This window comes from Meriones unguiculatus, chromosome 9 (genome assembly GCF_030254825.1).
Source record: "Meriones unguiculatus strain TT.TT164.6M chromosome 9, Bangor_MerUng_6.1, whole genome shotgun sequence".
In the NCBI taxonomy this organism is placed as follows: domain Eukaryota; kingdom Metazoa; phylum Chordata; class Mammalia; order Rodentia; family Muridae; genus Meriones; species Meriones unguiculatus.
The window spans coordinates 40,859,912-40,887,520 of record NC_083357.1 but is presented as its reverse complement, the minus strand read 5'-3'; the positions used below and the strand labels follow the sequence as shown (position 1 = coordinate 40,887,520).

At 39.8% G+C, this 27,609-nt stretch overlaps 1 protein-coding gene across 2 annotated transcripts in view; it reads left to right on the top strand.

Annotated features, from left to right (window-relative positions):
- Positions 1-477: 477 nt before the first annotated feature.
- The window catches only part of Kpna3 (karyopherin subunit alpha 3), a 76,905-nt gene continuing 49,773 nt past the window's right edge, over positions 478-27,609 (top strand). Inside the window, exon 1 of one of the 2 annotated variants that reach the window (XM_021657986.2) lies at positions 478-835. In XM_021657986.2, the coding sequence (XP_021513661.1) occupies positions 767-835 (69 nt within the window). In that variant the 5' untranslated portion in view covers positions 478-766. Of the gene's footprint in view, positions 836-25,350; positions 25,455-27,609 lie in introns of those variants that run through there. The other variant, XM_021657985.2, reaches the window with a different exon arrangement.

Sequence of the window (27,609 nt, the reverse complement as noted above, 5' to 3'; positions counted from 1 at the left end):
ATCAACAAAGTCTCTGCTCTCATTGAGCTTAACAGCGGCGCAGGAAGCAAGCATAAACACACATACATCACATTCACATCTATCTGTGGAGTGGAAACAAACGTGCTATTTATAAAACCTAAGCAGAGCAAGAGAACAGGGTTTGAGAGTGGCTGCTATTTGAGGAGACCCAGAAGGGCAAAGCAAGTGTGGCCTTCTTTTTCTAATTTTCCAAGCTGTAGGGAGCAAGGTGCGCTCCCCAGAAGCTCCGCCTGTCGCTCCGGATAGGCCGTAAGGTGCCATCTCCAGAGAAGTCCCGCCCACAACCCCGCCCGGAGGTGGGGCTTCGAGCCCGCGCTCAGTCAGCGCTGCGCCGAAAGCGCGCGCACAGCCGTCCCGGCATGCTTCTCGTCCTCCCACGGCGTGGATCTGACCCGCGCCAGGCATGCTGGGAAGTGTAGTTTCCGCGCTCCGCTCCGCTTTACGGGTGGCGGTAAAAGCTGCTAGGTCGGGCTTCATTTCTAGCACATGACTAGTGGCCGTGGGGAGGTCCCACGGAGGGGTGAGGGCAGGGTCACCGTGACAGCCGGCAAGCCACAGCCTCGGTGTCCCCCGGCGCGCGCCGCTCCTCAGCGCCGCCCCCGCGCCGTGGCCACCTCGCGCTCCAGGCGTCACGGAGCGCGCGCTCCTCCCCCTCCGTCCCCTCCCGCTCGACTCGCCGCCGCCGCCGCCGCCGCCGCCGCAGGAGCCGCCGCCGCCGCCGCCGCCGCCGGAGCCGCGCGCAGCCATGGCCGAGAATCCCGGCTTGGAGAACCACCGCATCAAGAGCTTCAAGAACAAGGGCCGTGATGTGGAGGCGAGTGTGCTCCGCAGCTGGCCGGGCCGGGCGGCTGAGAGGGAGGGGCGGGGGCCCGCGGCCGCTGGCCCTCGCCGGCTGGCGGTCAGTCGGAGTTGGCCGCCGCCTCGGGGCGCCGCGGCCCGGGCTGCAGCCGCTCTCTGAGCGGCTAGCGCGGGCTTCGGGGGCCGCTGGGCGCTCGGCCCCGCCGCGCGGGCGCGGCCTGGTGTAGGAGGGAAATGGATGTGGAGCCGAGGCGGGGTCCGCGGGCCGCGCGGGAGAAGGACCGGGATGCTGCCGCCCCGCGTGCCGACCGCACTGCCGGAGCCCGGCCGTCGCTCGTGTCCGCAAGCCGCTGCAGCCTCCCGCGCTGCCGCACATGGAGCCTCGGTCCCCGCGCCTACCTTGTGCGAGCCGGGCCGGGGCGGGCGGTGGCAGCCCTCAGAGGGGGGTGGGGACCAGCCGGGTAACTGACTTGTTTGAGGGTGGTGGATGGGGGAGGGTAGGATGCGCCAAGACCATTTTCTTACGTTCCAGTGCTGTCCTTTTGACCAGTCTTCTGAGCTTTTGCAGCTCATGCCCCTCTGACTGCTGGCACTGGAAGAGAGCTAAAGGTGGACAATAGTTTACCATCCATTGTGTTGCAGCTTTAGACAAGAGGTTGTGCAGACCGCTGATCTTAGGATTTTTTTTTTTTTAAGCTCATCTTGGAAGTGTGAATAATAGGAAAATAATTTCTTTGACCTGTTTTTGGAGAAATAAATTGGATACATAGATTCCTGTGTCCTTGTGTATGCCGCATGCCACCAAGCTGGTAGATTTTCCGAGTGGTTGCAAAACTGTAAACATTCATTGTGGTCACTCAGTTCACTGCTATTCAGCATGTTGCCATTGTCTCATTAAGGTGACATTAGCAGCCACTGTTTGCAAACTCTGCTTATTGAGGTAGCGCTAGAGGTCTCTCTGCTCATACTAAAACCAATGAAGTGTAACAGCTCAAACTTAACTGGGACTCCAGATCTGGATTCGATAGGGGAATAGTTTTAAGTCCATACCCGCTTCTCTATTCTCATAGTAGTTAATAGGGTTTGTATAGTCCTATAATTTTTGGTAAGAGGCTACAGGGTTTGGTTTGGTAGAGAGGCAGATGAAGTTGGGCCATTTCTCAGAGCTACAAAATTATGAATTGGGAAAAACCTGGGGGAATATCTGTGGAATTCCCATTTGAGTGGAGACTGCAGGTTCTCTCTCTGTGTCCTGATCACATTTAAGATTTTTTTTTTTTTGAGAACTACTTCTAAACAGTAGTGAAACCTTGTAACTGGAATAGCCCCCGGCCTCTTGTGTTTTTGGTAAGACTTAGTTTTGATCTTTTTGCACCAATAATTTTTCTGAGAGAGTGTGTGTGTGTTCCACCAGTAATCTCTCATGTTTTTTGTTTTGTTTTCTTTTTTGCAGTGAGACAGTTTCTCACTGCAAGGCAGGCTGGTTAAGCACACAGAATAATCCTCCTGCCTCAGCTCCCAAGTGCTAAGATTGCAGGCATGGGCCACCATACCCAGTCCCACCAGTAATTTTTTCTTGAGTTTGTCTTTTATTACTGTAAGCAAAACTTGAATAGTTTGTGTACATTCTTTCCCCTTCTGGATGTTGGTGTTTTTGTCATGATTCACTTTGAATATTGTGTCCTGTTTGTTTAATGATACCTAGTGAGGACTTTCACATGTAATAGAGCCACAGCAGATACTTCTGCTTATTTAAAGGTAACCAGTGGCTTGTGGGCACATGAAAAAGACAATGTTATTGCTAAGCCATTCTGCTGGATTTTGTTCACAACTGTACATTTTTAAATATATGTCAGTATAACTAGGACATGAGATAAGGCATTCAAATGGTAGTTCTGTATGGCAGACACTATACTATAACAAGAGATTGATACTTCATTTAATCCTTATGAGTTAGGTGTGGTATTGTCCTTACTTTACTAGGGAAAAAAAAAGTACTTTGACACAGAATCTCAGCATTTATGTAATGTATTGGTCATGTATGAGCATTCATTTGCTAAAGCAACTATTAAGTGCTTGTAGTGCTTGGCCTTGCTCATTCAAAAAAGCCTAAGAAGATTCAGTCTGTACCTTGAGCTTACAGCCTGTGTAAGAAAACCCTACTCCGGGTCAGGGGAGTTGTCTTCCAAACAATGATGAGATCTGGTTGATTCCTAATGGGTAAATGGGAATGAGTCAGTAATCCCAGCACTTAGGCCATGGAGTCAGGAAGTTAGGAGTTCAAGGTCATCCTGGGCTATATGACACCTTGCCTCAAAAAATAATTGGATGAAGTGAAAGGGAATTAACTGGGGAAGGGAAAGGGCAGGAGAGGTGGGAGGCATTTGAAATTTGAGGATCACTAACTGAAAAGTTCCTAGAAATGCAATAGGACTTTTTACTGAGGGATTGGGAAGGGGTGCCAGAAATTTCCCTGAAGGGTAACCTGGGATCAGGTCTAATCTAGGGTACTTATTGTGGGTTTAGACAGAACTAAGACATGGTGCCGTATCAAATTTAGTTTTTCTCATGAAAAGCTGTGTTGCATTTGAGTCATACTGCACTTCGGCTCTGTAATTAAGTTGTGGTTATTAGGGTGTTTGATATTGTTTCTTTCCTACAAATAGTGTAGACAAAAGAAAACATTTAAATTATGCAGCCAGCTGACCAACAAGAAAAATAAGGTAACACTGTGAGGGTGAGTAGAAAGAGAGTTGCTTCCGTCTTAGAGCCTTCTGACTTCAAAAGGGGGCTTTGGAGAGACAAAATAAAGTGGTAGATCTTACAGGAAATATGTATCAAATTGAGATGGGGAGGTGAGAAATTAGTGAATAAATCCACAGGTGCAAGAGAGACCTGATTACATTAGGGAGCAAACTGGAGACTTGCAGATGGCCTCTGTTGGTCCGCCTTGTGGCAGTGTCCCTTGGAAGGTTTTACGTAGTAAGGACATCTCAAATTTATTTAGTGTTATGAGAAGTGTCTGCAAGAAGGGATTTTCCAAAAATGGATACTGGACATAACAGTTATAACTTGAAATTAGGACTTGATGATTCTCCTCTTTTTTTCTTCCTCTTAATCTTCCTCCTCTTTTTCATCCTTTTTTGTGTAAAGGTCACAAAGATAAAGTGAGCCTGAGTGTACAGGTGGAGGTAGGCAAGGGGCTAAATTATCATTGATAGTAAGTTGAAGCTTAGGTAAGGGAATCATATTTTTATACCTGAAAAGACAAGTAAAGAGGAAATGGGTGTGAATTTATGTCTCAGTACTAGACAATTTCAGGTAAGGCATTGATCCTTAAGCTTTTTTAAAAAGAAAGTTGTTTTCTCTTTTCAGATATAGGAAAGTGTGCAAAACAAAATGATTCTAAAATAGGTGTTCAGGTAACTGGAACCCAAGTTAACCTTGTCTTGTTTATGTGGGTATGCATAACCTCAAGAATATGGTGTTTTGTTTGTTTTTTGTTTCTTAAGACATGATTTCTCTGTGTAGCCTTGGCTGTCTTGTAGCTAACTCTATAGAATAGGCTGGCCTTGAATTGGGATTAAAGGTGTACGCCGCCACCATCTGGCTGACTTTTTAATTGTCTATTTTTGTGCATGTGCCACATTATACTGATAGGAGTCAGAGGACAGCTTTTAGGAATTGGTTCTTTTCTTCCATGGGTAGCAATCACATTTAGGTTGCCAAGATTGTGGCAGATACCCACTGAGCTACCTGGATGGCTTGGATATGACTTTTTTCTTTCATTAATAAATAATAACAAATTAAACTGGTGGTTTGAATGAGAATGGTATAACTGTTAAGAAAGGGTTTAGAGGCCCTGATGGAGTTGGAAGTGTGTCACTGTGTCGCTTGGTGGGCTTCAAGGTTTCAAAAGCCCACATCAGACTTCGTTACATTTTCTTTCTTCTGCCTGCAACTTGGGAATCAGATGTGAACTCTCAGCTACTCTTTCAGTGCCTGCCTGCCTCTGCCCTCTTGTCTGTGATGGTCATGGTCTAACTTTCTGCAACTGTAAGCAAGCCCCCAATTAAAAGCTTTCTTCTATAAATTGCTTTGCTCATGATGTGTCATCACAGCAGTAGAACAGCAACTTTAAGACAGAAACCTGAATACTTAATGTGTGTTTATGATGATAAGTACTTTATATGGATTATTTATTTGTCCATGGCCATCCTGTGAAAGCAGGCACTATTACAGTTTCTCTTTGCTGTGGATGAAACCTGAGGCCTACCACTCATCAATAGCTTTAAGTCACAGCATTGTAAGGGACTGAGCCTGGGCTTATGTCCTAGAACTGTGACTCTAAACCAGAGCTCTTGCCCACTCTGCTCACTCCATTGAAGGGAGGGCAGCTTGACATGAGTGAGGCATGCCTGAGGGCATGCCAGGAGAGTAGTGAAGAAATGTCAACTATAGCATAAAATTCTTATTTCAGTGCTTTAAAACATTCCTAATAAACTATGTACAATTTTTCATTGAATTTATTTGCCCCCCCTTTTTTTTCCACTCCTGCAGTTTCATTCTTATTAGCAGAGAGTTGATTTTACCAAAAAAGAAAAAAAAAAAAAGATAACCGATATTGTTGGGTTAACAAACACTGGAACATTTATCACTTAGATTTAGTACCAAGGATAAAACACATTTTTAGTTTGCAAATCAGTTAACATTTCCAAGATTGTTTATTTTCTTTATCTTTATACATTCTATTGGTAAGTGGCTCTCTAATTTCCTGCAAGCAGTTCTGTTGTATGCATACCCCTGGCTGTCTTTTGAGTTGGGCTCACTCTTATAAACTAATCACTTAGACTCCTTCATGTACCTCTATAATCAATAAGATTATGATTCTGCCATATGGTCATTCTAATTAAAACACTCTTTAGAAGATCCCTATATGGTCTTTGATGGCTGACCTATGTTCTGTACTATCACTTGCTACTTTCATACTTTGCTAAGTGAATTTCTTTTCACTTGTTTGGGATAGAATGCTATGATGTTCAACAGTCTACATGTATAGTTTTAAAGTATGGGCTCTATTGAGATGCCCAGTAAGGGTAGAGAGACCTTGTAGTACCACAACCATTTAGTGATTGGTTGGTAAAATTTCATACATACTTTTTGAGAAAAGGGACAAGATAATTTACTTTTTAAAACTATGTATTTAGGGATGAAAAATAAAATATTATTGAAGGATTTTTATATACGCTTTTAAAAAAGATTTAAAAAATTTAAAAAGATTGTCTGTGCGCATGTTTGTGTGTTTGTGTGTACATAAGTGCAGATGCCCTCAAAATCCATAGAAGGGCATTGGATGCCCTGGAGTTAAGAGTTATATAGGTTGTTGCAAACTGTCTCACATGGGTACTGGAAACTGAACTGTCATCCTCCGCAAAAACAGAGCCTTTAACCAGGGAGCCAGATCTTCAGGCTCTTATTTTGAGATAATAATAATCAAACCCAGTCTTTTGCTGTAATGTACCTTTATAAGGTGAACAAACTCATACTTGAATGTGAGCTAGAAGAAAGATGAATATAAAATTCATTCTAGTTTGTTTATTTTTACTAGCACATTGATACTTAGCTTTTCTAAACAATAGCAATTGGATACAAAGTGTTTTTGGCATTCACCCATTTTTTTTTTTTTAGCTCTGTTTAACCACATTTAGTGCCTTGAAGGTACTTATTGCTCTTACCTTCCTGATACTTTTCCTCTTACTAAATTTGCAGAATGTGACTTTTTTTCAGGAATCTCTATGTCATATGTCAGGCACTAGTTTTTTTTTTTTTTTTTTTTTTTTTTTTTAATTTCCTGCTGGGGCATAGGCTTTTCCTAGTCCCTTCACGCTTGTATTTGGTTGGCTTTGCTAACTCTACTGCCTATTCATTGAGTGTAGGTATGTGTTGGGATTTTGCCTGTGAGTCTTCCTCTATGAAGAAGTTTTCTTGTTCACACCAGCAGTTCCTTTAGCTGTAACCGTGTCTTCGCTGAGGAGGGGAGTGGGTGAAGAGCATGAGTGAAATCTATTTTAGTCATCTGCTGGAGGGGTTCACACGGGCACCTCAGCAACTTCTCATCCTCAGTGAGTGTTAGAGCCATGTTCTGCCTTTGTGTTCACATTGCCCTAGCTGTGACTATTTTTGAAACCCTAGAGTCTGCTTGGACTCCTTCCTCACCTTCACCTTCAGTCAGATGCCAGTCAGTGTAGTTTCAATCTCTGCAGTGTCTGGATTTTAGCCTCGCCTATTTATTTTAACTCTATTTCCCTGTACTTGAAGCCTTATTGCCTGTCACCTGGCAGTATAAAAATTTCCCTCAAAAGTGGTACCTTGGATCTTTCAGCAAGCTGATGCTTTTTTTCACTACTACCCCCTCCTCTTTCATCCTGTTAAACTCTACAAAACTGAACTTATATGCTTATACATAATCTGGAATCCTGCTCTCCTGGCTTTGCTAGGGCTGTTTCTATTCTCAGGGCTGTCTTGCTGACTGAAATATCCTTCTCTGCCTCCTGTTGATTGGCTAATTCCTACCTCTTAAATACTGTAGATCAAGGTACTTTTCTTTGCTCCTGAGAGAATCTTTGTAATTGTAGTAGTGGTAATGTATTGAATTGTGTTTTGTCTGTTCTCCCAACTGAGGTTGGGAGGTTTTTTGAGGGCACCGACTCTAGATCTTTAATGTCTGCATCACAATATGGTTGGGACAAAGCAAACACTAAAATAGTCTAATGATTACACCCATACTAGATATCACTGGTACCGTCATTTCCCCAAAGTGTTGTGTATATATGTGTATGTATTTAATTAATGTTATGCATGTGGGTGTTTTTCTTTCATGTATGTTAGTGTACCAAGTGCATGCCTTCAGACAACCAACAAAGGCAAGGCATAGTACATTTTTAAACTGAGACTGTTGATCCTGTACTGTCTTTCTCTTTTACTTTGAAAATAAAATCCAAACATTTTACTGTGACAGGCAAAGTGTTAGGAGATTAAGGCTGTGTTTAGTGGATTAAGATTCATATGGAGGCTGGCTTATTTTCATTATATATAATCCCCTTCAAGGTTCATTCATATTATAGCATGTATAAACTTTTTCTTCCTTTATAAAATTCCATTGTATATGTGTACTGCATTTTGTCGGTTCCAGTGATTATCATCCTGTGGGTCATGATCTCTTTTGGGATTGTTGAATGACCTTTTCACAGGGGTGGCCCAAGACTGTTGGAAAACAGATATTTACATCACAATTCATAACAGTAGCAAGAATACATTTATGAAGGGGCAACAAAATAATTTTATGGTTGGGGGTCAGCACAGCATGAGGAAATGTATGAAAGAGTCACAACATTAGGAAGGTTGAGAACCACAGGTCTGTTTATTCTCTCAGTGAATACTTGGTTATCACCTATGTTTTGGATGTTGTCTGCCCACAGTTTTATTTATATATTTTTGCCTTTTTTGTTTTAGGTAGCGTCCTCATGTATCTACCCAGGTTGGCTTTGAACTGGTTTTATAGCCAAGGATGACCTTGAATTCCTGGTATTCCTGTAGGTACTACTGTGTCCAGTGCTGGGTATCAAACCCAGCATGCTGGGCAAGTACTTTGCCAACTGAGCTATATTCTCAGCCTTACTGGTTTTGTTGTTTTTGATTTTTGTTTTGTTTTGTTCTGTTTTTTGAAACAAAGCTTTGTTGTGTAGCCCAGGCAGGCCTAGAACTTTGTGATACTCCTCCTGGTAGTGCTAGTATTACAAATGTGTACACCCTTGTATTTTCCTACTATTTAAAAGTGTCCTTAATTGGTTAAAAAAAAAATCAGGTCAGTGTTCTTACATTGCAATGCACCACGGGAAATTTTCGCTTTTGTGGTTCAAAACGAGTGTCAGCAGTTTCATATGGCTGAGCCTGATACAAGGTCCTGCACACAGAAATGTCTTTCCTGTGTGATGTAGTTTAATTTGTTCTTTATGCACCATCTTTAGGGTCTTGTATAAACTGGACATTAAATTTACAGGGTTGATCAGCTTCGGATTAAATTTGTGACAAGACTTACATGAATCACATTGGCCTTCAAACTCCCTATGTAGCTAAGGCTGGCCTTAGACTTCTGATCCTCCTGCCCCTGTTTCCTGAGTGTAGGATTACAGGTGTTTACCAGCACTCCCAGTTCAGCATTTTTTTCCCACGTGGGGGGTTTATTAAGGGAAGGGGGAAGGGAAGGGAGAAGGGGTCACAGAGACTGTCTCTGGGCAGGGCAGGAGAAAGAGAGAGAGCCTCTCTTATAAAGTTACCCAGGGCATGCACAGGTGGTCTGTAGGTGGCGTCACAGATGCCCAATATCTGCTTTGTCAGGTCCCTTGGGTATGGCCGTAGAGATGTCAGCATTCTTTTAATCAAAAATTTTAATTGATGCAATGTGTTTTAGAATATATGCTGAAGATATTATTTGATCAGAGGTCACAAATATGAAAGTTACTGTATTTGTTGAAATGAATTTAGTTATTTTGGTTAGTTATAACATAGTGGACAACTCTTGAAGGAGAAAAAAGTAACTTTTGCTATCAAGTAAAGGAGTTACAAAGTATGTTTCTAGAAAGCCTAGCTTCAGAATCAGTGGTATTGTCTTGTGTAACTGGCACCATTGCTTAAACAAGGTTTGGCTTCCATGTCAGTTCTTTTATCTTGAAGGGAAGGGGATAGTAAAGTTGTAAGACTGATGTAACTGTCCTTCTGTGGTTTTGCCATAGCCTCACCGTGTCATGGATAATATGGAATCAGTTATCTTGAAAGAAAGATTAAAAGGCTGAAAATATGATCCCCCGCCCCCAAATCTATGGCGTTTCGGTAAGACCAATGCTGAGCATGATTTTAGTGTGGAGCTTGCCAGGCTGTAACATCGACCTTTGCAAGGCGCTGTCAGAGCAGAGAAAGGGAATGACTGAACTGTCTTGGAATTCCTTGTCTACCAAGTTTTCTTTTCTTTAGAATGCCATGTTTTTAAAATGTCTTATGTCATCTGCCCTCTTACGATATAATTTCTTTTTCTTGGTTCTTATGGATATTAGGGTTTCCTTTTTATAAGTAATGCCCTGGGTTTCTTAGATGAGTTTTTTATTATTATTATTATTATTCTTTGAGGCTTTTGTTCATCACTTTTGGGGGGACTGAATTTGCTATTCTTTCTGATATTGTCAGCATGTTTTTCTGTAGTAGCCTTTTCTTTTTTCTATTTGATTCACAGACTGTAGTGATTAGAAAACAGATTTAATAACATTGAATGTTTTCCTGTGTTCCAGGAAGGGAGTTTGATCATAAAGTTTGTAAATATGAGGGATTGGAGAGATGGCCAGTGTAAGAAGCACTGGCTGCCATTCCGGAGGACCTCAGTGTGATTCCCTGTACCCACATAGGGTCTCTCAAGTCTTAGTAACTTCACATGTAAGGAGTCTGGTGCCCTCTTCTGATCTCTTCAGGCACTGCATGCATGTGGTGCTCAGATACATGCAGGCAAAACAATGCACATAAAATAAAAATGAATTAAAAAAAAAGAACTATGAAAAAAAATTTTCGATGTAGGGAGTTTTAGCAGGGAGACTTTGCTAGGCTTATGCTTAATAATTCAGTGTCATGTGCTAAGTTCCTAATTGCAGTGTGCTGTTGGAGTGTAGACAAAGACGATGCTTGACCATATCTGAGGAAATGGAGTAGGTTGTGCTTGAAACAGTTCTGGAAGGATAGCCTTTAAGGCTTAGCATTTGCAAACAGTTGAAACAGTGGCCTTACATTTATTATACCTTTTTGGTAACAATACTTTGATTTGGCCTTTGGAAGCTACTTTCCTGTCATTGAATGTCTCTTGGTAGGTTGTGTGTGTGTGTGTGTGTGTGTGTGTGTGTGTTTCTGTGTGTTTTGAGAAGGTGCTGTTAGGTAGCTTTGACTGAGCTTAATCTTGTGATCCTCTTTCCTTCACCTCCCACAATATGGGATTAGAGGTGTTTACCACCATTACTAGCTTTGTTCTTGGTGGGATTTTTTTTTCAGTCTGGGTGCTCCTGTCTCTTTTGTTTAATTAAAGTGCCTCACCTTTTTCACCTAACACAAATTAGACCAATCAAGCTCTGTTCCTTGTGTTTCTATCTTTTTAAGAAAATTGGAAAGCTTTATTTATTTGGGGTAGAGTGTGTTTTTTTGTGTGTTGTTAGCACATCATATGTTGAAAATCCTACAGTACACTTGCATTGTGTACTCCTGATGAAGTGAACAGCACTGGACAGTAGTAGGGCACATGGAAAGACAGTTTGCAGGAGTTCGTTCTCTCTTTTCACCAGACAGGTGAAACATATGGTCAAGCATTGCCTTTGTATATACTGGGGTTGCCATGCCTTGTGGCAAGTGATTTTACTCATTCAGTCACCTGGCTGATCCTAGGTATTTAAAATTTGAGCGGGACCTCTCTTGGAGGTCTTGTTAAGGAAGCTGTGCTTTAGTTCCTGCCATGTACATCTATGGGGACTGCTTTCATTCCTGTGTTTTAATAGTCTTCAGAGTATCTTAGTTCTGGAGACTGCTCTGTATCTTCCTAGTATATTCTTCTGCCTCCATGCCTTTGCTTTTTTCCTTGCTAAGTTAACTCAGATTTGTTTGTAATATTCTTAGGTGATCAGCTGTCTTGCTTTGTGTGGAATTGAAGGACATAGCACTGAATGTTAACAACTTAACAAGTTATTTCACTTGAAATGAGTTAGTGTAAAGACGGTTTTGGAATCTAAATATCCCTATAGAAGTATCAGTATGCTAGTGAAAATGTGTGCTGAAGTAGCTTTCTGTGGTTCTTCCACTTAGCCCTTAGCTGTTTGAATTCTGAACAGAGTTTGAGGGAGAAACCATGGAAGATAACGATTACAAGTAATTATGGAACACTTAATTGTGAGCAGAACACTCAGTTTGTATGAATACTCTTAATTGTCACAAGTGTTCTGTTGCATGGATAAGGAAAATGAAATAGGTAAATTGCTTAAGAATGTGAAACTAAGAAGGGACAAAACCAGCATTTAGTTCCAGATTTAAGGAGGGACAGCCTACCCCTTTAATATCTCTCCTACTCTGCCTCAGGGTTCTTGCTTGAAGAAAAAAGATTAGTACAGGGACTGTAGAAAGCAAAGAAATACTTTAATGGAAATGTGTTCTCAGTACTCTGGGCCCTAAGGGAAAGCAACTATATAAGCTGGCCTGGGCAAGTCAGGGAAGGCTTCATGAAGACGATTGTGCTCAAGTTCAAGACAGCTAAACACAGGTGTGTCAGTTGGTGGTAAGTGTTGGGTGGGCCTGGAAGAGGCAACATGGTATATTTAGGGAACTAAAATAAGGGAGTATTTCTTAAATGTGGTATGGTTAGAAAGTTGAGTAGGATAGGTAGGGACTAGATGCTAGACTGTGGAAACCCTCTTCTCCTGGGTAATAAGTAGAGAGATTTGTGTATACTGTTCTTTGGTGCTACTGTTGTTTTGTGTGTTGGTGGTGGTGAGAGCAAAAAGACACATTGTGAGTAATATAGTTAGAAATCCCTTAGAATTTTATGGAATGCCTACACTTGAAATATCATTGGCATTGGGACTTAAAAGGAGAAAACATTATTAGGACTATTTATTTGGTGTACTTTACATTGTAGAACAGGTTGACAGGCTTTTTCTGTAAAGAGCCATAATCTTTGAAGCCTAGATAATTTACATCTACATCTGTTGTGGCCGCTCAACTCTGCCTCGAACACAAAAGGAACAGTAGACAGTTGTTAAGTGACTAGGTATTTTGCTCTGTTTATACAGCTGTGCTTATAAAATAAGGTGGTGACCAGAAGTGAGACTTCACAAGTAGTTAAAGCACTGAGAGAATGGTTAAGATGATAATGTAAGGGCCAGGGAGATGGCCTAGCACAGCGGTTCTCAACCTGTGGATTGCAGCTCCCTTAGGAGTTGCATATCAGGTATCCTGCATATCAGGTGTTTACATTATGGCTCATAGCAGTAGCAAAATTACAGTTATGAAGTAGCAATGAAATAATGTTATGGTTGAGGGTCACCACACACAACGAACTCTATTAATAATAAAGGGCCACAGCATTAAGATGGTTGAGAACCATTGGCTTAGCCTTGTTGCCAAGCCTAATGACCTGAGTTCAATTACCTGGATCTCTTTTGTAAATAAATAAATGTAATTTTTTAAAGAGGATGATAATGTTGATGGGGACTTTAATAATAGTGAAGGAAAAAGGACACGGAAAGGAAAGAGCCTCCAGGGTGTACCATTTTAAACGACTAAGGGGAAATGTAGCTGAAGAATGGGTCTGTTGGAAGTTTAGCTGCAATTCAGAGATGCAGAACATTATTAGGGCAAAGAGCTCCCTGGAAGGGAGTTGTTGGAAGGCCACTGCGTTGGAGGAGATGTCTGATGAGCATTGAAAGTATAAGCCAATTGCTTGGCACTTCTGGACCAGTCAGAAATGGAAAACTGGGAGAGTGGTGGTGGCAGGGTGCTATGTGCTGCCAGGGAGCTGAACTAGTTTAGTTTGACCTTACTTTAAATACCTAGTGGTAATGGGAAGGAGCAGCCATGGTAAAAAAAAAGAGTAGGGTTTTTCTTCTCATTTGTTTAGAGTGGTAGGATTTATTGCAGGTTAAACTGAAGAAATAAATACAGAAAGAAGCAAGGACAGGACTAGAAAAGGATTGAAAGAGCCTATGATCAGGAGGAACTGTGGGTGGGACATGAAGGGTTCAGATCCTAAAGGGGCCCCACGTGGAAAGACTATGCATAAAGACAGGAACATCCTCTATATAGCAGGGAGGTAACTACTTAGTCCGATGGCTTCTATTGTCTTTCTTTGACAACATTATTTCTGGAGCAGGGCTTATAAATTTCCAAGGCGTATGCTATGTAAAATAGGTATAGAAATAAATATTTATTGATAGTCATAAAGAAATTTAAGTCAGTTCTTTGGTATAAATGCAATACCATATTGTAAAGACAAAGTAATTTTGCATATTAATGAGGTAGATCATCAATGCTGAGAGTAACACTTGACATAAATAATGTAGCATAAAATGGTAGAAGTATGTTTAAAGCTGTTCAGAAACTGTTGGAAAATTTAAATCCTGAGCCAAAATCATTTGAAGCCTTGTTAGGGAACACAGACCAGCAGTTCATTCAGCAATTTTCAATTAAAAAAAAAAAAAAGGCAGGTTTATTTCTTTATTTATTTCTGCATGTCTATGCAGGTCAGAGAACAGCTTACTGAAGTGTGGGTCCTGGGATCAGACTCGGGTCAGGCTTGGCAGTAAATGCCTTTACTTAGTGAGCTGTCTCACTGGCCCCTCAAACAGCAATTTTGTTTTCTGATTTATTTTTTTATTTTTTGTTTGTTCCATTTTGTTTCTGTATTTTGAGATAAAGTTTCTCTGTGTAGCCTGGGGTATGCTGTGAAATCTGCCTGTCTCTGCTTCTGGGTGCTAGGATTAAAGGCGTGCACCACCACTATTTGGCTTGGATTTAATTTTTAATTCAAAAATTTTTTATGTATATGAATGTTTTGCCCAAATTTTGCACTATGTGTACCTGGTACCTGCAGAGGTGAGAAGGAGGTATTGGATTCCAGGGACTAGAATAATAGACAGTTGTGAGCTGCCATGTGGGTGCTGTGTCCTCTGCAAGAGCAACAAGTTCTCTTACCACTGAGCAACCTCTTCAGCCCCTTTTCTGTTTCTCTACAAGAGCAGAAGCCATGCATAAACTCTACAGTTTATAACATAGAATGCTCTGGAATCTGAGCCAAGCGTGTTTCAGGCACTTAATATTTCATGGAGTGTGTTACAAAGTGCATACATGTTTTGAACTAAGGGTGCAATAAAATCATGATTTGACATGGCTGAGCAAGCCTAGAAACACCTTGTACTTTTAAAAACATTTTTAGTTAATTTTTTATTGTTGGACATTTGAAAGCCTTTTATCATTGCTTATATTTCCTGTTACCTGAGAAAAATTCAGGTACAAGACTTCATATAGGGTCCCAACCCACAATTTAAAAAGCTGGGCTGTGTGTAGAGAATGTTTTAAAAGAAGATGTTTGAAGGAAAAAGGTTTTGGGGAATGCAACATAGGACCTCACTAGAATGAGGGGTTTAGCTGAAGTAAATGCAGAAGCTGTTTTTTTGACTTACAATATTTCAGTTTTCTAATTTATAGTTTTTCAACTTTCTGACAATTTGAAAATATACATACTTCAATATTTAAAGTTAATCTTCTTCAGCTGATGATATGTGGTTGCTCTGCCATACTGCCCTGGGCTAGCTGCGCTTAATACCTTTGCACTGAGCTGCTGTCACACATGATGGTTTTGCCCAGATAACAGTTGTAGTTTGAGGGTTGCTTGTACTATTGTGCTATTTTTCTATGTTGTTATAAACTTACGACAGTTATATTTTATTTCACTTATATAGCTAGAAGTGTAAACCAAATTCAAAGTGTATATTTCATATTTAGTTGAATTACTAAAAAAAAAAGGACCTAGAAACATTGATAGTTTAATGGTTCCAACCTCTCTTTTCTTTTGTCACAAAGGTGAAACTTAGGCCTAGAGAAAAGGTTGTCACCCACTTAACCAGTTGGCAGCGTTGTTCCTAGTTGCAGAAAAGCAGAAGTCAATTTTGCTTTTTGAAACTTTCAAAGAAATAAAAAAAAAACTAATCTTCCATGTACATTTTAAAACAATTATAGTTTGTAACTATTTTATTTCTAACTACCTACTTCGAACACATTTCCCTGGTGATTTTGAAACACAAACTGTTCTTGTATTCCACACAGACACACACAGATATATATATATCTATATATATATGCATGTATGTGAAATATAATTTTGCGTGTGTGTGTGTATATATATATTCTCACATGTATGGAGATCAGAGGTCATCTTTTGGAAGTCTTTTCTCTGGTCACCTTGTATGATTTAGGGATTGACATGAGACTTGTGGGCAAGTGCTTTTACCTGCTGATTTATCTTGTCTCGACTACCTAAAAAGTATAGTGCAACAATACAGCAGAAACCAGTCAGTTAAAAAGTGATAGATTTGAATAGGTCATTCCCATGGAAATGGCCAACAAGCACACACACACACACACACACACACACACACACACACACGATCATGAATGTTATTACCAACTAGCAAATAAAAAAACAGCAGCACAGTAGGATAATAGTGAGCTTTAGGAAGATGTAGAAATTAGAACTTTCATACACTTGTAGCAGGATTGTTAACCATTTAGGAAAAGCTTTTTCAAGGTGTTAATCAGAGTGTTGACCCAAGATTTTATTTCTGTTTATATCTAAAAGCTAGGAAAGTGTCATTTTCTGTCTAGCGGGGGGAGGGTAGGTGGGTGGTCCATTCTTTGTTTGGAGGGGCTGCAAACCTGGGGTGTGGGGTGGGGAGTTGGGGAGCTGGGTAGTCCCCAGGATGCTACTGTCATCTGATTTTCCCAGAGCCACTATTGCGGGGTGTGGCACAAGGGCTGCTGGTTTCCACCAGGCTGACTGCCATGCTGGAAGCCCAGGCTTCAGGACAGGAATGAGGTTCTGGGTCTCTCCCAGGAAACCCACAATGGCTAGAACACTTTAAGGAGAGGCCTGTGTGCTAGGCTAGGGTGTGGAAAGTTTTCTACAGAGTGTTACAGTTAGTTAGCTCTATTAGAATGAGATTGATAGAAGTGCACCCAGCCCATCGTGGGTGGTGCCATCCCTGGGCTATGGTCCTAAGTTCTATAACAAAGCAGGCCGAGCAAGCCAGTAATCATTGCCTCTCCATGGCCTCTGTATAAGCTCCTGTCTCTAGATTCCCATCCCATTCCCTGCCCTGACTTCCTTCGGTGATAGACTACAGTGCAGAAATGTAAGACAAACAAACAAAAATTTCCCTCCCCAACCTGCCTTTTGGTCATGGTGTCACTGCAAAAGTAACCCTAACTAAGACAACAGATAATAGAGGCATTTCAGTTTTATGAAGTCAAAGTAGTGTATGGAGTTCTGATTCTAACTGATTATATTTTCCCAAAGTTACCAAAATATATTTCTTTAAAATGTTGTAATGCACTGGAGGATTAAAAAGCATGTTTAACCTTGAGTGGGTCCTATTCTTAAAAAACAAACGGTTATTTGGTGAAATTATAAATTGGTGGGGTTTTGTCTAGGAGTTCCTTACAGAGTACACAGTATTACTGGCTTGAACTATAAAACTAGAGACAGAACAGTGGAAATCCTGAGAAGAGTGTACTGGGAAGGGAGCAAGTCCAACTGTGTATGTGTAAGACCCACCAAATCTTATCAACCTGCCATACTGTGTGAGAGTGAAGCTGGGTCAGCATATGTGTACACAGCATGAATGCCAGGGCTGTTAGTGGTAGCATATTCCAAAAGAGTAAGTTGCAGATAGCCATCTCTAATGAGGAAACCTAACATGAAAAGCCAGTGTGGGCATTTAGTGACTGCTGTAGATATTTGATTGCCCTAAAGAAGACAAACACTGATTCAATAGACCATAAGAAGGCACAGCAGAATATCTGTTTGGACTGTAGTTATTTTTCATAAAACTAAGGCAGGATGTTAGACTGTGAGAAACAAGTAAGATCAGCACTTACTAGTCAGTGCTGAGGCTTGAACCCACAGCCTCATTCATGGTGACAAACTGCTAACAACTGAGCTGTCTCCAGCCCAAAGCAGCATTTTTCTATATTCTCTATTTCTTTGCCTCTTTTGAGGCACAGTCTCAAAAGAGTGTAGTCTAGGCTGGCCTGGAATTTACTGTGTAGACCAGAATAATCTCGAACTTTTAAGAGATTAACCTGTCTTCTAAGTGCTAGGATTAAAGGCATGTGCCACCACACAATGCCTCCAGCATTTTCAATGTAAGGTACAAGAGGTATGAAACTAAGACATATTGTGATGCTGGCTAGTGTAAATAAACCTAGCATCCTGCAAGTTGGATAAAGCATAGTATGTACAATTATATAAAGTACATTAACACTTATGACAAATAGATACATTACTGGTCTATAAATTTATTTTCTCATTGTGTCAAGTTGACATAAAAACTAGCCAGTATACTTTGTGAGGTCAACATCACAGTAGCTACCTTGGCAGTAGATGACAGAATTTTTTTTTGTCCCTTTTATTATGGAGTGAGCATCAGATATGTGCTACGTTATTATGTGTTGCATTATTATATCATCAGAATATTATGCATTTTTTAAAATTTAGGTTCTATATCCTTTGCCTTTTGGTCTAATTACTTCTAGGGGCTAAACGTCTCAATTTTTGCATAATCTCATTAGCACAAGCAGAGGACACAGGCTATACCAGGCTCATAAATCAAAATCGGAAACACACAAAAAAATTAAACCTAAAAAATATGCAGGCACTGAAACTGAAATAGATCAGGCAGGTGGGCTAAAAATTAAAAATAAAACCACTAAGACCAAATGCTTAATGGACAGAAGAAATGGGGTCTAAAATTGGAAATGTAAGTTGTAGAGGGGACAATAAACATTGATAACTACCTACTTTGTAAAAGTGACATGTGCTGTTATTAATGTTTAACACTTCTCAGAAACACTTTTTAGATAGTGTAATATCCCACTTTTGTTACTTACAGATAGGGCAAAATAGATGAGATGAGAGAAAAATGATGAGTTCAATTTGAAATATCAAGGGATTTGTGGCCATTTCTGGGTGATGGTCTGGGAGGTAGTTTAGTTAGCTCAGTAGAAAACTATGGACCTAAATTTCTTAGGTTGTTGGACTTGTAGAGTACTCCAAAATATGTTTACATAAATAGCACTTTATATAAAGGAAGCTGCACTTGAAGGGATGATTCAAGTGTGGATTTCAGAAGACCTGAAATCTTCTCTGTATTTATAAATCTGAAGAGCCCCCAAAGTAGATTCTTGGTTTTATGACATGGAGACTGTTAAAGGATACAAGGTTTCTTTATGTAGTGATAGGAATGTCCTGAAATTTATTGTGGTGGCAATTCAACTCAGCAAAGTACTAACCAGCACTAAATTTAGGTATTTTAATGGATGATTTATATGGTATATGAATTATATTTCAAAGGAATTAAAGTTTTCATATTTTGACATTGATTAAACTCTAGAGACAAATGTTTTTATTTATTAGAAAATTATCTAAATGTTTCCTAACATGGGTTGTTTATAAACTGCCTGGAAAATTTATGTATAACTGCACAATTCAGAAGTCATCAGGAAACATCCACATAGTCCATGATTATTGGGATGTAGATGGTATGTAGATAATCTGGAATGGATTTTTAGGGCCTATAGGCTTTGGATACAATTTAGGGAAGAACAACCTGGATGGATAGAGGAGAAAAACCAAAAGGGAAGAAAGTCAGGTGTGTGGTATTAATAAAAGTTAAGGAAATGAAAACTAATGAGTGAATGATTTGAACACAGTTCTGCAGACATGCAACCCAAGTAAGCATTATGTTCCTCATGCAAGGTTGCTTGCTGAGATCTTAGCAAGAATAGTGCCAGTGGAATTTTTGGGAATAGTGAAATAAAAGGCAGTGTAGGTATGGTTTTGTAAACAGTTTGACTAACAAGGACAGTAATCAGAAAATTGGAGAAAAATTATGTTTTTAATGAAAGAAATTGGGGTGTACTTAGGATGATGGGGGATACAGATGTCAAAGGAGAAGGGGTAACTGATAAGGCAACAATAGAGGGTATTAGATTTGGAGGATTGCTTTCTGTTTTGGTAGGAGGAAAGAAAACAGGATGTTTGGGAAGGAGAATGGGGAGGAGATTTAGGGTGCCTGATAGGAAGTTAGTTGAAGTAATTGCCATATCTGTTTGCTCAAAATGAGGCTTTGAGGCTACAGAGATGGCCCATTGGTTAGAAGCACTTGCTGTTCTTGCAGAAGACCATAGTTTAGTACCCTGCACTCACACTGAGTGGCTTTTATAACTAGCTGTTTTAGGGATATCTAATACCTTTGGCCTCTCCAGGCACCTGTACCCATCAATGAACATACCTCCCACACACATGTCACATATACACACAATTAAAAATAAATCTTAAGAGAGTCATAGGCTTCTGCTATGAAGGAGGAGGATAGAAGAAAGGAACTTGAGAAAAGTGGCTTTTGTGCAAAATTGAATCAAGAAAGTGCAAAGATTTCCCGACAGTGAACGTTAGGAGTTTAACTGAGGCTAAAGACCTAGAAGTTGTAACACTTAATGGAAATGGAGTAATTTCTTTTTTAATTGAGGTACTTAGCAGCCCAGCTTTTGGAGTTAGAATGGAAATAATCCAGCACCAACTTTTTGCCATAGCAACAAGATAGAAGTACAGAATTAGAGGTACTGATGTATGGAAACTGTAAAAGAGGCAGACAGGACACATCTGATAGACTGGGAGGAACTCAGTAAGGGAGTCAGGTAATCTTTACCTTCGTAGGCCGATTTGCCACATGGCTAATTAACAGGAAATTGACAACACCTTAAATATTATTTAGAGAAGTTCAGTGCTGCTTCTAAGGACAGGGATTTTACAAAGTCAACAGTGTTCAGTAGTGTTTAGTAGAAAATTACCCATTTAATGTCAACTGTTGAACACACCAGTTTGCGAATGAAATACAAAATATGCAAAATTCATTGTCATTGGAATGACACTCTTTAGGTCATTTTTTTCTGTTGTGTTTTTAAATAGCATCTTACTGTGGCCTCAGACTTGCAGCAGTCGCGTGGAATTACAGAGCGTGGGTTTTGAGACAAGGTTTCACTCTGTAGTTCAGTCTGGCTTTGAACTTGTGATCCTTCTGCCTCTGCCTTCCTGAGTGCTGGATTAAAGGCTTGTACCACCATTCCCAGCCTATAGCTGGTTTTTGAGGAAAAACATTGCCACAGACTCGAGTCATAGTAAAATTAAAATTTCAGGGGAAGAGTGGAAGTCTGTGTCTGGCCAGCCTCTTGAACAGGCTGTTTGAATAGTTGTTGAGGACACCAGTAATAAAATCAGGATTTGATCAGAAAAGAAAACTAAGCTAAGCCACTTGACAGTACTTCCTGCATATAAGGGAGATGGTGTCAGAAATGAGAGTGAACACAAGATGTTGGTAGATAGTGTTGAAGTGTGTGGGGATAGAAGACACATTGGCCATGACAGGTGGAATGTTGGGAGCATAAGTTGTGACCACTACAATGATTATAGCTAATATTTATTGGAAGCTTTCAGCATGCCACAGGCACTGCTTCTGTTAGGAACTTTTGCTATAACCTGATTGATAGGTCTTAGGAACCTTATGAGATACTTTCTTGGGCAAAGAAATGGAAGGGAAGGGGAAGAAAGGGGGGAGAGATGGAGAGAGACAGAGGGAGATACACCCCTGTAGCGTTCCCCAAATACTAAAGCTTATACATGTGGGAGATCAAGGGTTACTGACCCAGGCTGACTCCAGAGCAGATAATGTTATCCTAGGGCAGTGCATTAATGTGTTTGTCTAGTACATGTACACTTAGTCTGTTGAATAATTTGTTTGGTTTTTCTTAGTGGAAAACTTCAGTAGGATTTTGATGATCTGTAATTTGGTGATGACTATGTTACGTATTTTGTGTGTTAACCTGGAGCAGCAGTTATATGTGTGGTTCCTTAAATAGCAATAAAAGCATCTTTACTTGAGATCATTTTTATTTTGCTTTTTAAATCCTTATTGTTTTTAAATTTCATGAACTTTATGATAAAAAACTTTCAAATAAAAACATTACACATGGAAAATTACCAGAACAAAGTCTTATACAACGAAATGAACAGTTATAATAGACATTTGCAATGGGATCTGTGGAGCTTCACATTAAATTTTATACTTCCAGTACTGGATATATTTTATGTATTTATCTACTTTGTTTGATTTGTTTTGGGTACTAAGATATTTTTTAAAATAAAGGTTTTTTTTGTTTGTTTGTTTTTGTTTTTGTTTTTATAGTGCCCCAGACTTGGTGCTTGAGAAACAGTCTGGATTGGAGCCAGTAGTCTGTTTTAGTAAGCCATAGGATTCTGGGATAGACTAAAGTGTAGCATAGGAAGGTAACACTGGAGAAGCGTATCAGTGGGGGTTTGTTGTTGTTTGTTTGTTTAGGACTATACTCTGAATTTAATTATTTTTATTTTATTTTTTTATTCCATTCACTTTACATCCTTGTTTAAGCCCCATCCTTCCTCCCCTCTCATTCCCATCCTCCCTTCAATCCCCCTCCCATTTTCCTCAGAAAAGTGGAGCTTCCTTTCCCATCCTGCCCAGCTCATCAAGTTGCATTAGGACTGAGCAAGTCCCCTGTGGCCTTAAGACAGTCCCTCCAAGGAGAAGTGATCAAAAAGCTGGCAAGTGAGATGGTCTGATGCAGTCCCCACTTCCCTTACTAGAGGACCCATCTGAATTGAATTATAATGCATGCCTGCTACTGTTACTTTGTATTTTGATGCCTGTAAGTTGTTGTTGTTACTGGGTAAAAGCATAAGTGGGTCACAATTCTTTATGCATTTGTTTTGGGGACCTTTTGGTACTGGGTGTTGAGCCCAGGGCAATTGCATGTGCTAGGTAAGTGCTCTCTACCACTGAACTTTTCCAACCTAGCCCATGGCAAAGTGTTTAATACAAAATATATGGTGGTATGTTAGTAGTGCTAATTTTTTTCCCTTTAAACATTTAAAAACTTCATACACAAAAATGGGTAGCATAGACAAAATTCTTGAAGTATGCACCTTTAATCCCAGCACTTGGGAGGCAGAAGTAGCCAGATCTCTGTGAGTATGAAGACAGCCTATTTACAGAGTGAGTTCCAGGGCAGCCAAGGCTACCCAGAAAAACCCTGTCTTGATAGATAGATAGATAGATAGATAGATAGATAGATAGATAGGTAGAGATAGATAAGTTGAGTAGATTTTTATAAATCCAATACCTAATTTCAAAACTAGAACCAATAAGCTAGTTGTATTTTCCTCTCTTGTCCTATAGCTACTCCCTTTCAAAGGTAAATAACCATCAGAGCAGAGGTTCTAGGTTATCGAATGGTAATGAATGGTTTGTACATGGTAAGCAAGTGCTCTACCACTGAGCTGAAGCACTAGATGTCCTTTTAAAAATTAGCCATCCTATGGGCAGCATCTCAGATGAATGTACATTTTTCAGATAGGTTTTATGGTCATTGTCTCCCTTCTTTGGAGAATTGATTATTTAACATATCTGTAATACTTTAATCGTGTCACTTGTCTTTTTATTACTAAGTGGTGGTAGCTGTAAAGATCCATTATCTCTTTTAGTTACAGGTCTCTTAAGATTTATTTGATATGCAAACCTCAATATAGGAGTGTGGGATGTAAATCTTTGGTGAGGTATATAATATCAGATTCTGTTTGTGATATTAGAAATCACTAGTAATCATTGCCTGGACCCTTCAGTTTACTTAGTTGTGATGTCATTGGAATTCTGTCATTTCTTCTTTGTTACAATTCTGAATTTGAAGATAGCATGTTCTTTTGGGAGGTTAATGCCTCATTGCATTATGGCTTTCATTGCTCTTCAGAAGTAGCTTTGTCATGAATATGCCCTGAAACATGAATGTCTACTTGGTGACAGTCTTTAATGGGCTTCAGCACAGTATAGCACAGCACAATCGTTTCCTACAATCGTTTCCTACTGCTGGAGAAAGTATACAAAGCCAAACTGAATCGGGAAATTATTTTGGATGGGAGCTGTGTTCACAGTCAGAGAAGGAAGACCTGGGTTAAAGTTGGCCCATCCTTTGGCTTTCTGTTCCACATGGACACTCCGCTTACTGGCTGGTGCTCACCGGTGTTGATTACAGTTTTTCTCATGCAGTTTACCAGTGTGGATGCTGCTGTCCTTATACAGGTACCTTGGCAGTTCAGTTACTATAAATGCACAGCCACCTGGAAAAAAATGAAATTGGTGCCCACTGTAGCACTGAGAATAATTAGTGCTTTACTAGCTACCTGGCCATACCTTAAGCTAATAAATTGATGACCAGATTTCATACCACAAGGATTGTATATGAGATTAATTACTTTGAAGTCTGTTTTTAAATAGTTTTCCTATACCATGACAAAGTACTTCAGATAATGAACTTCCAGAAGGAAAGAGTTATTTAGCTTATGATTTCAGAGTTGAAGTTCATGGCCATTTGGGCCTGTGGCAACACAATATACCATAGTGAGGATATATAATAGAGGGAGACCTGTTCATTCATGGCAGCGAATAAGCAAAGAATCGTTACAGAGAGTAATAGTCATACTTTCCCCCACTAGACTTTGCTTGTTAAGACTTCTAACTTGCAGTAATATTACAGGCTGTGGTCCTTTGGGGAACACTTACCCAAAGCATGCCAATAGCCTGAAGCCCTTAAATCTCATGACCTGTTACACACATGGTTGCTGGCTCAGAACATGTTCCATAGTATAGTTGTATCACAGTTTAAGCTGTGGAAGATAATTGGTTTGCTGCCAAGCTTTGACTAATAGTAATAAAGCTGTCGTAAACATAGGAATACAGGTTTCTTGTGAAAATAAAGTTGATTCTACTAGAATGCTTAGAAGTTCAGTTTCCGGGTCCGGTGGTAGTTACATGTTTAATGTCAAAATGCTTTTGAATTATTGTTCTGTTTTATATTTCCCAACAATGTATGAAACTTCTTCATCTTGCCAACATCAGGAGTCATCACAAGCTTTTCTGTCTGGCCATAGGACAGTCCCAGGGATTTTGATAGGAATTGTTTTATGAACTTATATGAGTATGGGAAGAACTGACTTCTTCACCATGTTGAGTCTACTGATAATGTGAACATTAGATGCTTCTCCATATATATAATTTCACTGGATTCATTTTAAAATAAAGTTGCTATGTGTGTAAGCATGTGAAAGAGCAGAGGAGGGGAGAGGGAATTGTGCACAGGTTTGGGGGTCAGAAGACAAACTTGGCTTTTCTTAACATCGTACATGTTAATATTTCTGAGAAAGGTGCATGCCTGGTGTTTATGGCCCAACTTTGTCAGGCTTAGCATATAAACATCTACCTTTGGGTGCAGGAATGTGTTTTTATTGCCATTTAAAACGTATTTCTGTGAGTCTCCAGTAAGTTGTTACTTGTACAATCCTGGTTATGTAAACTTTTTAAAGGTTAAAATTCTGCATCTTAAACTTCACTGTCTATATTTTTATTGCTAATGTGGAGGTGTATTTTTATATTTCTGTTTTTTCATTTTGTGACCTCATTGAGCTTAGTTAGATCCAGAAACTTTTGATAGGTTCTTTGGGCTTTTCTATATAGCTGCAAATAGAGACTGTTTTGGTTTTTTTTTCTGTTGTTGCATTATGATTTATGTGTGTTTACTTCCTTTTCTTACCTTATCTTACTGCCAAAAAGTCCTGCATTATAATATTAAGAACTGTGAAAGTGAAATCTTTTGTCTTGTTCTCAGTCTTAGGAGGAAAATATTCACACTTGTGCTCTCAGGTATGTTAATAGCCTTTTTGCCTTTTGTTTGAAGTTCTCCTTTTGCTATTTTTCTGAAGGATTTCATTATGAGTGGGGTCAGCAGTTTTGTTTTTGTTTTGTTTTTTTAAGGCAGGGTTTTGATCTTAGCCGGGGCGGGCCTAGAACTCCTAGAGAGTAGTGTGCTGATTCCATAGAATTGCTGGGATTGAAGGTGTGTGCCACTATGCTGACTGGGAATAGCATTTTGTCAAATACTTGATCTTTTTGTTAATTTATGGTTCACAATGATTAGTTTTCAAATACAGAACCAGTCTTGGATTCTAGAATAAAGTTTATTTGGTGATAGTATATATGTATTTTTTTTGTACAGTATGTCCCTCTATGCCTGTAGGAACTGTTCTAAGATCTTTACTGATGCCTGAAACCATGGATAGTATTATGCTTTGTATATAACTTACTTTACCCCTATATAGATGTACTGATGATTTGAGTTTAACTTAATATGAACAATAAGAGATTAACAATAGCTAAAAACAATTATGGCAATGTGTTATAATAACTTTTATGTGACTGATCTCTTTCCCAACATACCTAATATTGTACTTATTCCTGTGGTGATGATTTGAGGTGCTGGTTTATTGCCTACATGATGAGAGTAGATGAAGTGAGGTAAGGTCAGTGAAGGCCATTGGGCATTTTGATAGAGCATTGGGATACAGTACAGTGCCACAGCAGTTAATGTGATGGCTAACATGGTGTTAAGTAATTACCAAACAGGGATGATTTGTGTGATAGGCGTGATGGTGGCATTTGATCATGCTGCGGAGAGTGGTGTAGAATACATGCATTTGTGTAGGCAGGTATGTGTTTAGTGGCATATGAGTAAGAGCCAGAGGAGGATTTAACATGCACTGCTCTTCACTGTCTGCTTGAAGCAGAGTCATCAAACCTGAAACTTGTCATTTCAGCTAGCGTGGCTATTAAGTTGGCTGGGCCTAGCCTATCTCCACCTCCTAATGCTGGAGCTTCAACATGCCATGGCCATTCCCAGGATGGATGTGTGTGTCTGTGTCGGGAGTGAGATCTGGGGTTTTAATTTCAAGTCCTCATGCTTATGCAGCCAACACTCTTACCCACTGACCCATCATCTTAGACCCATTTAATATTTTTAGACTGTAGTTGACAGTGGGTAACTAAATACTTGAAAAGTAAAACTCTTGCTATGGAAGAACTACTGTATATTGAATATTATTTGGTGATTTTATTTTATTTTATTTTTTGCTAAGAGTTTTCACATCTGTACCCATAGGAAATACTGGCTTGCAATATTCTTGATACTACCTTGTCTTTTTTTTTTTTTTTTAAAGATGTGGCTAACTAATGTTACTTTTTTCTCTCCTAGACATCAGAAAATTTAAAATACAGATTCAATTCCTTTGTTTTTGTTAACTTTCTCCATTGGTTAAGACATAGTTTGTTTTTCAGAAGCTCACTCAGTTCATATAAATTAAAAAATTTACGTGTGTTTCCAGTTGTTCCTTATTCTTGTGATGTAACAGACTGTAGTCTTTCTGCCTTCTTGATTTCCAGTGTAAGTAGTTTGTGTCCTCCTTTGTTTTTGCTTTTGGTTTTTATTTTTTCTTCTTGTATTTTATCAGCTATGCTGATTTTGCTTTCAGAGAGAGCTGTATTTCATTGTTCTGCCTTTTTTTCCCCTTCAATTTTATCAATTTTTTTCCTATAATTGTTTTTCATTTTATGTATGGGTGTTTTGTCTGTGTGTCTGTCTGTGGCACCAACAAATACCAGGAAGGGGCATTAGATCCCTTGGAACTGGAGTTACAGTCAGCTGTAAGCCCCAATCTGGGTGCTGAGAATTAAATCTGGGTCCTTTGCAAGAACAAGTTCTCTTAACCACTGGGCCATATTGCCTGCCCTCAACAGTTTCTCTTCTTTGTTACTTCCTCTTTGTTTTGCTTCTCCTTCCCCTCCAGAGTCTGCCAGCTCTTGTTTAAGGGGGGGAGGGGATCAAGTATTTTAAAACTCATCTTTGTCTTTAAATCTGAAGGAGTCATTTGTAATATATAACTGAGTCATTTTTAAAGTTCATTCTGTTGATTTCTGACTTGTTTGGAAAGTTAGTGACAAACTGGATTTAGCAGTCACATGAGAT